We start from the raw sequence: 15,043 nt of genomic DNA on the forward strand, positions 1-15,043 counted from the left end.
TGGATGTGCATAATTCGGGGGAGGGGGGAGTGCAAATTGAGGAGCAACGGTGTCTAACTCCTCTCTTGGATGCCCATCCAGTGCCAGTGCCATAGGCAGGACTAAATCTGGACCTGGGCACAGCCCTTTTCTCGATCACGGCTAGCCTTGATCAGTTTGTACTTGTAGCCCTTTGAGTTCCTATCTTGCAAACCAGAAAAATACTCCCCAGTTAGGAAGAAGATGGTACAAAGTGTTCCTTGTAGGGCAGGAGTATTGAAGCTCAGGTCAGCAGCCAAATCTGCCCTGCCTGGGGTCCCAATCCAAACATCTGGCGTTCCCAGATGACCCCACTCCCTTTCCCCGACTACTGATCAGTTTTTGCGTGTTTTTTTTCTATTCTAAAAGGTTGAAATGCCTCTCCTAAAGCTTAGTTACCGACAGCAAGAGCTTTAAGCCGAAATATGCTGGTATTTGGGGTGTTTTTGCCTCCAGGCTGAAAGAGGTTCAACGCCCCTGTTTTTGGGTATGAGTACATGTGAGGGTACTTTGGCAGCCGATAGGGAAGAGATGGGACAATCAGCATGGGGAGAGGAGAGAACTGAATGCTGACTGGTGTGGCTGATGTGACATGGTGATGGTGCTCATAATACCAGCCCACCCTAAGCTGGAGACCTTTCGGTGTAGGAGACATTAGGAATGTGAACCTGTGTTCCCGCCCACCCTGCCATTTGCAGGGATAGGTGGGAATTTTGTTCCAGTGCAGTTCTGATGAGAATTTAGCAAAATCCGCTAAGTTCCCAATGTTTTGAACAAAAAGATCTTGAGATTAAAAAACAAAAAAACTGAACATGGGAGAAACTGAGACTGACACATTTGTCCATCCGGGCAGAGGGCTTTGAGTGCTTTGTCCTTCAGAGTCTGGGTTTGAATCCCTGCATATTCAAACATGGTAGTGCTTACTTAGGGTTGCCACCCCTTTTGTTGTGACAGGCTCCTCATAGCAACATGGCAGGCAGGTACATCATGGCCCTCTCCATGCTGGGAATAGCTGTACCTATTGAATTTGGCCAGTGCAGATGGGTGAGAATTTAGTTTCAGTTCATTTCTATAAGAATTCACCAAAACTCACAACGTTCTTCATCTTCGAGAGAAAAAGAAATTGGGATTTAAAAGATATGAATGTGGGAGAAAGCGAAACTGGCAGGCTCACCTGTCCCTACCGGATTGCCAGAACTTCACATCACGATAGCTCTTTGCCCACCAAAACTGCCCCAATAAGGTCTCGGTGGCAGGGACAGCTCTGAAGCTGCCCTCCCGAATCCACCGTCTTCCTCTCCTCCCAGGCTCTGGTTCCCATCACCGTCGATGTGGATGTCCCCTTTGATCTGCACCGCTACATCATTGGGCAGAAGGGAGCCGGCATTCGCAAGATGATGGAGGAATATGAGGTAGGGGGCTTGTGGACCCGTGTCCAGGCCTGTGTATGGGCTTTCTCCCTTCAGTGGTGTGTGGATTCGAGGTGGGAGCGGGGGCTGTTTACAAAGTCCAGTGGTCAGCTTCTGGATTGGGGCAGGGGCAAGATCTGTCGGCATCAATGGAGCACTGGACCATGCTCCCCTGCATCTGTATTTTAAGGGAGAAAGGGTGGGGAAAGAGCATGAGCGCACTGCAAAAGGTGTGGGTGTGTCATTAATATGGCTGTTCAGTCCCTTGAATAGACAACACTGTCCACTGAGGGGCGCCGCAAGCCAACGTAATTCCTAGAATGGCGGATGGCCTGATAATTCACACAGAACACTAAGCCAGAGTAAGCAGCCTTTGGGCGGGCACTTCTGGAATTTTGCGGAAGGGTCATGGGCACCATCGCAAAATTGGCTGCCATGAGGGGAGGTCGTTCACAGAGCAGAAGGCTCCTGAGTGGTTAAAGTTTGGAAGACTCTACTGAAAACGTGTTAAACTCTGGCGAAATATAAAATGCATAAAAAGTCATATCTCTAGGCTAGTGCGATACTTGACACTGCATGTCAGCTTCAAGTTTCTTACAACCGGGGGCATACGAAGAGTGATGCTCACGAACAGTCGTCCTGGTGATGATCAGTCATCCGTGCTCCATATTTTGATGAGATAATTTCATTGATGCGAAGAGTGATCACAATAGGTAAGTTGATCCCCCCAAAAGTGGCCTTTGCAGCAGTCTTTCTCAGCAAAAGAAACTTCTGTGGATCAACCAGGTTCCAAAAATGGTCATGCCCTGCATTTGCTTTTTAAGTCCACAGTCTCGGCACTATTTTTCCTACTCAAGCCTGACAGTTGTTTTCCAGTGGATTCTATACTTTTTGTGATTTCAGCTAGGTTAAATAGTTTCGCAACAAATGATACCACTGGTTCAGCGTTAATGAACTGTTGAAATCAGGCATGGACTTGCTCCTCGGATGTTTTGAGATGGCGCACAGATGCTGCACTGCTGAAATGAATCTCACCAGCCACTTGCTTCATTGAAGGGAAGTGTTCAAAGCAATTTCCTCTCAAAGTGTGATTTCCACAAACTCAGGCTACCTTTGAAAGAATTGACCAAAGTGATCATTCCAGAAATGTCCTTCTTGTTTCCCTGAAGCTCAACATTCAAACTGTTCAGTTTTTTCCAGCAACTCAGAAAGGAAAACGAACTCCACCAACCAAAGCTACGTTGTTTTTTGGAGCTGATCTTTCAGCTTCAAAAATTCCTTGATTTCTTCAATCAGGTTCAAGAATCTGGCCAGAACCTTTATTCAGTCGCCTAACCTCAGAACGCAAAATGAGATGCTCATGCTCTGCATCAACGTCCTCCGGACGTGCCTTTAAAAGCCTGTGTGTTGTAGCCAGGCAGCCCAGATCGAGTTTACGATTTTTCTCATGACACCCATAAAGGGCTTAAATGGGTGTGCACTTTGGTACACAATACTTCCTGGTGAACGATGCAGTGTTATGCAACAAGCTTCGGGAAAGAGGTGTCTTTCCTGCAGTGCACAATAAATCCATTCTATCTGCCAGTCGTTGTAGGACTGCCATTCATTCTGATGGATCACAGTTTCATAGAATCATAGAATAGTAGGGCTGGAAGGGGCCTACAAGGCCATCGAGTCCAACCCCCTGCTCAATGCAGGAATCCAAGTCAGAGCATCCCTGACAGATGGCTGTCCAGCCTCGTCTTGAACGCTTCCAGTGTGGGAGAGCCCACCACCTCCCTAGGAAATTGGTTCCATTGTCGTATTGCTCTAACAGGAAGTTTTTCCTAATGTTCAGCCGGAATCTGGCTTCCTGTAACTTGAGCCCATCATTCCGTGTCCTGCACTCTGGGATGATCAAGAAGAGATCCTGGCCTTCTCCTCTGTGACAACCTTTCAAGTACTTGAAGAGTGCTATCATATCTCCCCTCAGTCTTCTCTTCTCAAGGCTAAACATGCCCAGTTCTTTCAGTCTCTCTTCATAGGGCTTTGTTTCCAGTCCCCTGATCATCTTTGTTGCCCTCCTCTGAACCCTCTCCAGTTTGTCTGCATCCTTCTTAAAGTGTGGTGCCCAGAACTGGACACAGTACTCCAGAAGAGGCCTAACCAGTGCTGAGTAGAGGCGAACAAGTACTTCCTGGGATTTGGAAGCGATGCTTCTATTAATGCAGCCCAAAAGAGCATTTGCCTTTTTTGCAGCCACATCACATTGTTGGCTCATATTCAGCTTGAGATGGGCAACAATTCCAAGATCCTTCTCGCTTGTAGTGTTGTTGAGCCACGTATCCCCCATCTTGTAACTGTGCATTTGGTTTCTTTTTCCTAGGTGCAGAACTTGGCATTGATCCCTGTTAAATGTCATTCTGTGTTTTCTGCCCAGTGCTCCAGTCTATCCAGATCACTTTGAATTTTGTTTCTGTCTTCCAAAGTATTAGCTATCCCGCCCAATTTTGTGTCATCTGCAAATTTGATCAGCATTCCCTGCACCTCCTCCTCCAAGTCAGTAATACAAATGTTGAAGAGCACTGGGCCCAGGACTGAGCCCTGCGGTGCCCCGCTCGTTACCTCTCCCCAGTTTGAGAAGGTCCCATTGATAAGCACTCTTTGAGTCCGATTCTGTAGCCAACTGTGGATCCACTGGATCGTTGTTTCATCTAGCCCACTTTGAGATAGTTTACTCATCAGAATTTCATGGGGCACTTTGTCGAAAGCTTTGCTGAAGTTGAGGTATATGATGTCTACAGCATTCCCACGGTCCACAAGGGAGGTTACTTGATCAAAAAATGAGATCAGAGTCATCTGGCAGGACTTGTTTTTGACAAATCCATGTTGGCTTCGAGTAATCACGGCATTGTTTTCAGGGTGCTTCCAGATGGATTGCTTGATCATCTGCTCCAGAATTTTCCCAGGGATTGATGTCAGACTGACTGGTCTGTAGTTCCCAGGTTCCTCCTTTTTACCCTTTTTGAAGATAGGGACAACGTTAGCCCTCCTCCAGTCATCTGGCACTTCCCCCGTCCTCCATGATTTCTCAAAGAGAATAGACAGCGGTTCTGAGAGTTCTTCTGCCAGTTCCTTTATTACTCTAGGATGCAGTTCATCTGGCCCTGGAGACCTGAACTCATTCAAAGTCATTGGGTGTTCCTTGACCATATGCCTATCGATCTCAAGCTGCAGTCCTGCCCCTTCAGCCTGCACTTCGCCTTTGCCAGGGGGGTCATAGACCCTCTTTTGGGAGAAGACTAAGCCAAAGCAGGAATTGACTTTTGTCAATTTGTGAAGACGTTTGTGAAGACGGAAATTATTTTCTCTAACGTAACTTTAGAAGTCTGAAATATATCCTTGCCTCTTAATGGCGCAACCATGTTTAGACAGAAAAACTTCCAGCATGCCCCAGCCAGCATGGAGCTGCAGGCCTTTTTTCTGTCTAAACATGCATAGGGTTGCACCTTAGGCCATGTCATGAGAACAGCATTCAGTTCTCATGGTGGCCAACCACGTGCCCCAATGTGAAACCCACAAGCAGGTTCTAACCCATCCTGCTCCCTTCTGCTTGGCATCTCCGATGTGATTCCCATGAGCACCCATGTGCCAGCAGACTCCTCTTATGGTGCCCGTCAGGCTCCGTGCCTGCCCTGATATTTATTTTTAGTTATGTTTAATTTAAAAAATTAACTGGGAGGTTGGCATGCTGCAAAGGGAAGTGCTGCCTCCCGGTACCGTTTTTATTTGGGTTCAAAAGAGCGGTTTTGTGTTTTGAAGGTTAGACCTCACCGCTGCCTTGTAATTAGATTCTTGGGCAAGGTGCTTTTCTTTTACCAGTTTGCCTTCTGGCAAATGAGTTCTGTGACCATCCACGCCCACAATGGCAGCCATTTTGTGACTGTCCAGGATGCTCTCAAAATTCCAGATGTGCCCACACCAACCCCAAAAGAGTAGAAAGCCTTGCCTCCTGTGCTGATGTTCTACTTGCAGGGAGGTGTGTGTGTGTAATTTAGGTGAGGACTTCTTTAAAAATGTGATCTCTCACTGAGTGGTGCAATCCGCTCCACCACCTTGTTCTACTGCACACATTAGACCCAGGCCATTAAATAAAATTTGCCCTGGGAGATTGACGAAAGCGTTGCCAGTTAAACAGATGGCAGCCTGCATCCTTTTTTTCTTTTTTTTAAAGGGTGCTTCTCTGTCCCCCAGGTGAATATCTCGGTGCCCCAGCCTGACCAGCAGTCTGACATCATCAAGATTACAGGCCTGGTCCCCAATGTGGAGCGAGCCAGGGCTGGCCTCCTGGAGAGGGTGAAAGACCTGCAGGCCGAGCAGGAAGATCGGGTACTGCTGGAGCCGAGTGTGACAAGCCTCCCCACTCTTCGTCTCCCCATCTGTGCAGCTTTCACTGGCCAAAACGTGGCCAGCCAGTAACTGCTGCTCTCCTCCCTCTTCCTCCCAGGCATTGCGGGGCTTCAAGCTGACGGTGAGCGTGGAGCCCAGGTACCACCCGAAGATCATTGGCAAGAAGGGGGCGATCATTTCCCAGATCCGTAAAGACCATGACGTCACCATCCAGTTCCCAGACAAAGGGGATGAGAATCAGGTGGGTGTCTCTCTCTCCCTCTTTGAGCGTGTGTCATAGGTCCCAGCAAGGGATTACGGGGGGAAAAAATGTAGCAAGAACTCAGGCTGAGGATGGACCTGCCAAACTGGTCTTGAGCAGTTTTCTAAGTAGCTGGAGGATCTGGCTTGATTCAGGATTAGATTTGACCCTTCATGCAGCCTGAAGTAAGTCGGGCCTGGGCACTTCCTGGTTGGAAAAAAACAAACGCAAGACATTCAGGTGATGAGATTTATTCACATCCGATTCGTTCTTAGGCAGCCCCTGTTGAATGAATCAGGATGGGCTAGAAAAGAACATATGTGAAGTTCAACCATTTAAACATAAGCAAAACATTCCCTGGCATGAGCTAAAAAAGTTGGATTTCTAAAGGGCACAATCTTATGGCAGAAAAAACCCAACAAAAAGAGAAAACCCCTCGGGAACTTTCAGAAAAACCAAGGGCAAAGGGGTAGAAAAAAGGATGTTTAATGCAATAAAAGAACTCCTACACATTTCGGACCCTCAGGTTCTTCTTCAGGGAACTTTGTTAGAATGAAATGGATACCATTTATTCCATATTCCCAGGCTCCTATGCTAGCAGGAGAAAAAAGGCCTACATCTCCCAGCATAGCTGGCTGGGGCGTGCTGGAAGATGTAGGCCTTTTTTCTGTCAAACATGCATAGGGTTGTGTCCTTAGATCTTTCCAAGTTCTAGCACCTTGTTGTCAAGGGCTCCCTGGAGGCCTCTCTCAGTCTAATCCAGTAGCCAAGTCCAGACACAGACAAAGGGATTCTTTTCAAAGCTTTATTCCTCTTTTACAACTTAACAACTCTACTGTTAGCAACTAGATATGAGCAGCAGAGTACCTATGCCCTAAGTTGGAACAGTTGGTCCCTGTTTGAAAGGGAATCACTGGCAGACCCTGAACATATGGGCTAGGGAGAGTCCCTCCCCTTTTCCCTTGGATCCTCTGGGTGCAACCGTTGTTTGCGCGCCAACCGGGCACTACACCTCCTTTCCGCACCCTCCATTTGGTGCCGCTCCCTGCGTCAGCGTCGCGCGTCCAGCAAGTCTGCTTCCAGCGCTCTGTCACTCCCAGGACTGCTATCTATGCTAGGAATGCTGGTGAGAGGAATCCCTGCCAGCTGTTGGCCCTGGGAAAGATGAGCGCGCTCCTCTCCCAGGAGCGGCCGCTCTTCCTCAGAATCAGAACTACTCTGGGATTCTATGGGCTCAGTGTCCACCCTGACACTTGTGTTCTCCGAGAGCAGGTGCTTCCTTTCAAAACCAGGCTCCGAATCTTGCTTATCTTCTGTGCCTTACTGTAGGCTTGGCCTACCCTGCTGGTCAATTAGTGGCCTGTTTGGCTATGGTCAGGAAATTGCCAAAGCGTCAGCAAAGCCAAGAATGCCATTGTGTGGGTGGCAGCTTACCATTTTTAAACGCTTCTTTTTTAGTTGTGGAGTAATTTATTAGCAAGTGCAGAAGTGGGGCCTGCTTGCCCTTAGTCATGCAGCAGAGAAGGGCAAGCCTGGCAGTGTACCAGAGATATTCCTATGGGCCACCCATAGACCTGGAGATGTGTCTGAACCTGAGCAGTGAAGGTCACTACTGAGGACTCCCCAAGATCCCAAGATTCCCTGCAGTTTCTTTAAAAGATTCATAGAATCGTAGAATAGTAGGGTTGGAGGGGGCCTACAAGGCCATCGAGTCCAACCCCCTGCTCAATGCAGGAATCCAAGTCAGAGCATCCCTGACAGATGGCTGTCCAGCCTCATCTTCAATGCCTCCAGTGTGGAAGAGCCCACCACCTCCCTAGGTCATTGGTTTCATTGTCATGTTGCTGTAACACTCAGGAAGTTTCTCCTGATGTTCAGCCTGAATCTGGCTTCTTGAGCCCATTATTCCGTGTCCTGCATTCTGGGATGATCGAGAGGAGATCCTGGCCTTCCTCTCTGTGACAACCTCTCAAGTACTTGAAGAGCGCTATCGTATCTCCCCTCAGTCTTCTCTTCTCAAGGCTAAACATGCCCAGTTCTTTCAGACTCTCCTCATAGGGCTTTGTTTCCAGTCCCCTGATCATCTTCGTTGCCTTCCTCTGAACCCTCTCCAGTTTGTCTGCATCCTTCTTAAAGTGTGGTGCCCAGAACTGGACATAGTACTCCAGATGAGGCCTAACCAGTGCTGAGTAGAGGGAAACTAGTACTTTCCAGTATTTGGAAACTATGCTTCTATTAATGCAGCCCAAAAGAGCATTTGCCTTTTTTGCATCACATTGTTGGCTCATATTCAGCTTGTGATCTACAACGATTCCAAGATCCTTCTCACTTGTAGTGTTGTTGAGCTACGTATCCCCCATCTTGTAACTGTGCGTTTGGTGATTCATTGTCACATTAACAGTTTAACGTATGTTGTTAGCAGAAGTCAGCAAACCTGTTGAGGATTAAAGTGTCTCATGGCGGTGGTTATGAAGTTAATGCTTTAAAGCGGCCTTCGCTAACCTGGTGCCCTCCAGATGTGTTGGTGGCCATCATTGGAGTTGCAGCTGAACACATCTGGGCACCAGGTTGGCAAAGATGGCTTTAAAGTATTCAGTTAAATCTTTTCTGTGAGCTATCCAGTATGGGATCCTGTTACATGGTAGCGTGTTGGATGGCATTCCCTGGATGGCTGATCTTCAAATTCTGGGTTGCATTGACTTTGCATCTTCTCCGGTTTTAGCCTTGCACGTCAAGCAGGGATGGGGAGCATGTGGCCCTCCTGATGTTTTTGGAACGAAATTCCCATCATCCCTTGCCACTGGCTACGCTGGCTAGGGCTGAGAGGAGTTGCAGTCCACCAACATCTGGAAGGCCACATGTCCCCACCACTGATGGAGAGAAAAGAAGCAGTACTTTAGCTAGAGGCGACGAAATCTGGACGTCCTTGAGGCTGGAGCTGGCAAGAACCTGCCTGCTCCCACTCCAGCGCCATCTTTTTTGTTAAAGCTTCATCAGAAGCGGGCTCAAGACAGGTTAGAGTACTATGCAATAAAGAATGTTGTATCCCCCACAGAGATGTGAACGCCCAGAAAAAAATGGAAATAATGGTTGAGGGGGGACAGGACTAGAATTTGGAAAAGACTCCCCCCCCCAATCCCTAGAAAACATTGTGTTTTCCTATTTTTTCGGGGGGGGGGGGCTGTGGGCCTTCACATCTCTATTCCCCCAGCTCGAAGGGACCATAGCTCAGACGGGAGCATGTGTTTTGACCTGGTAGACAGCTTCCCATGTTCCTAACCTGCAGAAAACTTTGAGTCAGAACAGGTTGTTTTGTTCCTAGGCATGCTTGAGATTCTGGACTTCTCTGCACAAGGCTAAAATCCCACGCCTTTACCAGGGCGTCTGTTTCCGGATACATTGCAGGATTAAGATTGCTTCCTTTACACATGTTTTTTTCCAGGGTTGTTCTTTTGGGGCAAGTTCTATATGTTTCATTATACAGCCACTAGATGGCACTGTGGTATAGCTGCGATATGGTGGGATTCGGATTCCTGACATTCATCGGAACTTTATCATGCTTCAGAGCATGATAAAATCTCTTAATGCATTTTCCCCGTTGAGAATAACGCCGCTATAATGACCAGAAAGCATGGGAGGGGCCCTGCAGGTTGACAACATTGTGTAAAGGTCCCATAAAAAACCATGAGTGACCAATCAGGAGTGCATCTGAAGAGTGTGGTAGCTGCAGGGGTATAGGACTGCTCTTAATAGTTTGTGTTCTTCTCTCCCTCTGTCTCTCTGTCTGTCTGTCTGTCTCTCTCTCTCAAATTTCTCTCCCCTCTTTTTGTCCCCCGCCCTGGCAGGAGCTCATCACAATCACCGGGTATGAGAAGAACGCCGAGGGTGCCCGGGATGCCATCTTGAAAATTGTGGCTGACCTCGAGGAGATGGTCAGCGAAGACGTCCGCCTGGATCACCGGGTCCACGCCCGCATTATTGGCGGGAGGGGCAAAGCCATCCGAAAAATCATGGAAGAGTTCCGGGTAGGGGCAGGCACTGTGGGGAGGGCGGGGTGGGCATCAGGGGCTGCCGGAGGGGCAGGGGTGGGTGGTCTCTCCATGGGTGAAGGGAATTACGGGCAAGGAAGCCCGGGAAGCTGTCGAATCCCGTTGTGGTCTGCCCTGTCTCCTGCCGCCAATGACACTGGGCCAGCAGCCCCTCCTCCTCCTCCTCCTCGTCTTGTCTGTGCCCTCCAGCAGGGCCCTGATCCATCAACCCTCCTACCTAGCTTGTTCAAGAGTCTTCTCCTCCCGGCAGGTGGATATCCGCTTCCCTCAGCCAGGCTCCAGCGACCCAGACAGAGTCACGGTGACAGGGCTGCCCGAAAATGTGGACGATGCCATCGACCACCTGCTTAACCTGGAAGAGGAATATGTGAGATGAAGGGGCGTTGGTGGGGGGAGGGGGCAGGGGGAGGACCCAACAGCGGATGGATTGGGGCGGAAGGGCAGCAGCGTTCTGTGCCGCTGCTTGGAAACCTCCCCACTGCTAGTCTGAGGCTAGACAGATTTATGGAAGGGAAGTGCCCCAAGGCCTCAGCCGTGATGGCTCTGTGGGACCTCCCTTGTCCAAAGGCAGCCTTCCTCCATATGCCCATTGCTGTGGCACACGGGGGGCTGATTGGCTTCTTGGAGGCATCTGGTCAGCTGCTGGGGGAGGATTGGGATCAGTGGAGGCTGGTGGCTCCGATGTCAGTGGGGTGTGGAATCCACTCCGGGTTTCGGTCAGAACCAGCCCTCGGCTTCCACTGATTAAGATATAAGGCTAGATCAGCCGTCTGCTACCTGGTGCCCTCCAGATGGGTTGGACTACAACTCCCATCACCCTGGGGAAGGCTGCTCTACAGCGTGGCAGGATGTCGGGAATTGCACCTTCTGTAAAACTGAATAACCAGCAGGCTTTGACCTGAATGGGCTTGCTTGCAAGGTGCTTAAGGCAGCCGTTTCCCCTACATCCCATCATAATCTTCAGATTGGTCCCCCTCAGTCTTACAGTCCACAGGCCATGTGTGTCTGCAGCAGTGGTCTCGGAAGGCACCCCCACGGTTGTCCCCCAGATGTGGAGTTCCTTCCCCATGTAGGCTAACCTGAGCAAAACCAGGAGGAATTTGTGTCTTTTGAGGGGGCAGGAGGGGCAGCTAAGGAACTACTGGTCCAAGATTCCCTTTTGGGGTTGGCGCTAATTTTTGAAGCCTTTGTCTTTTAGCCTCGGAGGCCCGCCGCATAAGTCTACAGCTACCCTCCAATGGCTCCCTCCGGTTTTAACCGACAGGTGTCTTATTGCAGATGATGGACGTGGTGGAGACGGAAACCATGGCTGCATATATGAAGCCCCCCTCTCGCTTGGGGGAGGAGCCCCGGGGCCCGGCCAAGGGCTTTGTGGTGCGCGACGCCCCCTGGAATGCCTCTGGGAACAAGGTCTGGCTCAAAGCCACCCCCAGCTCTTCCCTTGCATAGAAATAGCATGCAGCACATGCAGGTGGGAACTCTCCTGGCAGCTGCCTAGCGATGCATATGAAAGGGCAGAGGGTAGGAAACGCGGGGCTCGGGAGAACTGGACCCCTGCTGTGAGAAAACTGAGTCTAAAATTCCCAATCTTGCAAAAAAACCCACCCTTTTTTTAAAAGCACGAAGCCTTTGTTCCTTTTAAACGTGGAATCCGTGACATGAAAACTTCAAACAGTTTGTGTGGAATGTTTGTCTGAAGCATTTTTACCCTGCTGCTCAGTGGAATAGGCTCCCAGGGCATCTTACAAGGTCAATACTAAGAGGGGCCCTGCCCTCTGGCTTACGGTTTAAAAGATGCGACGCAGGAGGAAAAGGGACTGCGGTGGGAGGAGGAAAAATAAAGCGCATTCAGGCATCAATTCTTAGTTACTAGTTCTTATAACCAGCTGGAATAGAAACGGTTCAAGGACAGGAGACCCTGCTTTCCTTTCTCCCCTCACCCCCGGTTTTCCCCCCTCAACTCACGGAGGTGGCCAAGGTAAGTGCCCAGCCCTTCCCAGCCTGTGTTCGTCCTAACCGACATTTCTCACCTTTCTGTGGTTTCAGGCTCCAGACATGAGCAGCGCTGAAGAGTTCCCTGTCTTTGGCACCGGTGTGGTCTCCAAGCAGGCATCTGTGTGGGGCCCCAAGAAGTTCTGAGACGGGGGGCGTGGAAGGCCCGACCAGCCAGGCACGGCCCCTGCTGTCTCCCTTGGGCACGGCTCTCCTGTGCCGCCCACCGCCCTCCTCTCGTTGTCAGGATGCGGCCAATTCCTCCTCCTCCCTCCTGCACTCTCTCCGTTGACTCCGTGCAATCCATTAACCAATCAAAAGCCATAACCAGCCTCCCTCCTTTTCCTTCTTCCTGTCGAGCCAAAGTAGGCCGGGTTGTAAGCACACACATGTAAACAAGCCTCATGTGGCGACAGTCCTTTTTCTCTCTCTTTCCAACCCCATCTTCACCCCCACCCCATGCCAGATTTCAGGGCATTAGCATCTCTCAGCCAAACTTGGCTGGAACACCCCCCCACCCCTCTGCCGAAAAAGAAGCAGGCAAGGACCCTTTCTCTCCCTCCCCTCCCCGCCCCGACTCCTGCTCCTTACAGTTGTGGGTGGTTGCATGTTTCATACGCCCAGAACCACTGGAGGAGCTGAGCGTTCGGGGGCTCACCCTGAGGTCCTAGGCCAGGCTGATCTCCTGTGCGGCTACCCCCGACCGACTGTGCCCCTCTCTCCTTCCCTCCCTCCGCGCCAGCTAGCCAGCCCTCCTGCCTTGGGCTGCTGGTCCTCCAAGCTTGCAAATAGTCCCTCTCCCAGGTGATACCACTGAATTTGGAGCTGCACCGTTGGGATAGGACTATGGTTGGGGGAAGTGCCATGTGGGTGTGGGGTGGGTGTGCATATCTAGGGATGAGATTTCCGGCTCCCCACGGCTGGAAGAAACACTTTAGAAGCAGGTAGCACTTAGAAACTTTGGCAACTGGCAGGCTTCTGTCTGCTCTCTCTCCCCCCGCCCCCCTTGCATCCATGCCACAGAATAGAGTCTGTGATTGGTGTTTTTTTTTTCCGTTTTCAACCCCTCCGCCTTTTTAAATTCCTCCTTCCCTACCTTGTGTCTTCCTCCAAGTTGCACTTGCTTTGGAACATTAGAGGAAAATATGCAACATTGAACAAAGAGATAGATGCTGTTTCTTTTTTCTTTCAGTTTCTAGTCTTCATCATATTTTCCAGATTTTAAACTGTGACTTCTGGAGAGAGCGTGTGTATGTGCGTGCGTGCATGTGTGCGTGTGAGAGAGAAGGAGATGCAAATGAGCTCCACCTGTTCCCCCAACCCCATTTGCCATGTCCGCATGACGAGGCAAAAAAGAATAAGCTGTCGTTGAACAATGTAACCATTTTGTTTGTTTTGTTTGTTTTTTGAAGGCAGGGTTGTGGGGAGAAATAAAAATTTACAAAAAGCGGGGAACACTATTGGCCTTAAAAGAAAAAAAGGAGAGGGGGAAAAAAGAAACTTAAGTTTGATTAAGGAAATATGCAAACTCTGTAGGTCACATGGTGACTGTGGACTTTTCTAATTCCAAATAAAAATGGAGTGGGAAAAAAAGCTCAGCTGGATTTTTGGTGTAAAAAAAGTCGGCTCAGTGGCCCTTTTTTCTGGGTCCAAAAGTATGGGTGGGCATATCTGGGTGGGTTTGAGGCTGCTGGCAAGTCAACAAGCCACAACGATCCTTTCTCAGTATTGCTCCAACAGAGAGAAAGCAGGAGCAGAAGAGAGGGTACCGGAGGCTGAAAACGAGCTGGGATTACGTCCCAGGTTGGTACTTGCCTCTGTATTTCTGCCAACTGACTTTTCTCAGCCTGCTGTTCAGTTATTTATTAAAATATTTTTAGCCTGCCCTTCATCCTTGCGAATACCAGGGTGGTGTACAAGCGTGATTAAAATAATGCATAACACAACAGAAACACTAAAACCACATCATAATAAAAACAAAAAAGGCAGCAAACACAGGAGAATAGACAAAATCAACCACTTAAAATGCCTGAGTAAACAAAAGGTGTTGAGCTGGTGCCGACACAATTGCAGTGACTGTGACAGTCGCACCTCTGTGGAGGGGGTATTTCTATAGATGGAGGCACCACAACAGAGAAGGCCATTCTCCCTTGTTGACCGACAGTGTACCCAAGGTACTTGGAGAACAGACTCCCTTGTCTGCCTTAAGTCATGGGCTGGCTGGAGGCACTTCAGCAGATATTAAGGCCTTGAGTGGTTTAGGTTTTTAAAGTTAAACACCAGCACCTTGAATTGGGCTCAGAAGTGAATAGTCAACCGGTGCAGCTCCTTCAGGATTAGCGTGATACGATTCTGCCTGGCTGTACTGTTATGGCTGCTGCTTTCTGTGCTGGGTGAAGCTTCTGTGTCTTCAAAGGCAGCCCCATGTGCAACGTATTGCAGTAATCCAATGCGTTGGCTACTGCAGGGTGAATCACTGTGGCCCCACTCTCCCCATACAGGAATAGACATAGCTGGCAAACCAGTTGAAGCTAAACTGTCTCAGATGTTGCGACCTTTCCTCCTAGGGGAGTTGCTCCAGCCCTATATACAGTATTCCAAGTTTGGTCATACCATAGACTTATATATGGGCTGTATGATATTGGCAATTTTACTTTCAGTTCATTTTGTAATTATGCCCACTGTGGAATTTGCTCTTTCCACAGCAGCTGCACACTGGGTTGACACTTTTGTTGAGAGATTGACCACAGCCCCACAGTGGTTTTCAGTCACTGCTAGCTCTGATCCCATCAGCATATACATATAGTTGTTCTTGCACTGAACCACATTTGACACTTTAATGTCGATTTATCCAATTTGGAAATCCTTTTGTAACTGTTTGCAGTCCCTTTCTAGCAAACTTAGCCACCTCATTCCTAACTCCAGATCATTTATGAACAAGTTCA

At 49.3% G+C, this 15,043-nt stretch overlaps 1 protein-coding gene across 2 annotated transcripts in view; it reads left to right on the forward strand.

The window, feature by feature from the left end:
• LOC146342686 (vigilin-like) overlaps positions 1 to 13,712 on the forward strand; it is a 69,236-nt gene extending 55,524 nt beyond the window's left edge. Inside the window, exons 22-28 of one of the 2 annotated variants that reach the window (XM_084806228.1) lie at positions 1,326 to 1,430; positions 5,661 to 5,795; positions 5,914 to 6,057; positions 9,903 to 10,082; positions 10,357 to 10,473; positions 11,385 to 11,516; positions 12,153 to 13,712. In XM_084806228.1, coding sequence (XP_084662354.1) covers positions 1,326 to 1,430; positions 5,661 to 5,795; positions 5,914 to 6,057; positions 9,903 to 10,082; positions 10,357 to 10,473; positions 11,385 to 11,516; positions 12,153 to 12,245 — 906 coding nt within the window. In that variant the 3' untranslated portion in view covers positions 12,246 to 13,712. The remainder of the gene's footprint in view (positions 1 to 1,325; positions 1,431 to 5,660; positions 5,796 to 5,913; positions 6,058 to 9,902; positions 10,083 to 10,356; positions 10,474 to 11,384; positions 11,517 to 12,152) is intronic. The other variant, XM_084806229.1, reaches the window with a different exon arrangement.
• The last annotated feature ends 1,331 nt before the right edge of the window (positions 13,713 to 15,043 follow it).

This window comes from Heloderma suspectum, chromosome 6, assembly GCF_057233095.1.
Source record: "Heloderma suspectum isolate Gila_16-S chromosome 6, 16-S_ref, whole genome shotgun sequence".
NCBI classification, from domain to species: Eukaryota; Metazoa; Chordata; class Lepidosauria; order Squamata; family Helodermatidae; genus Heloderma; species Heloderma suspectum.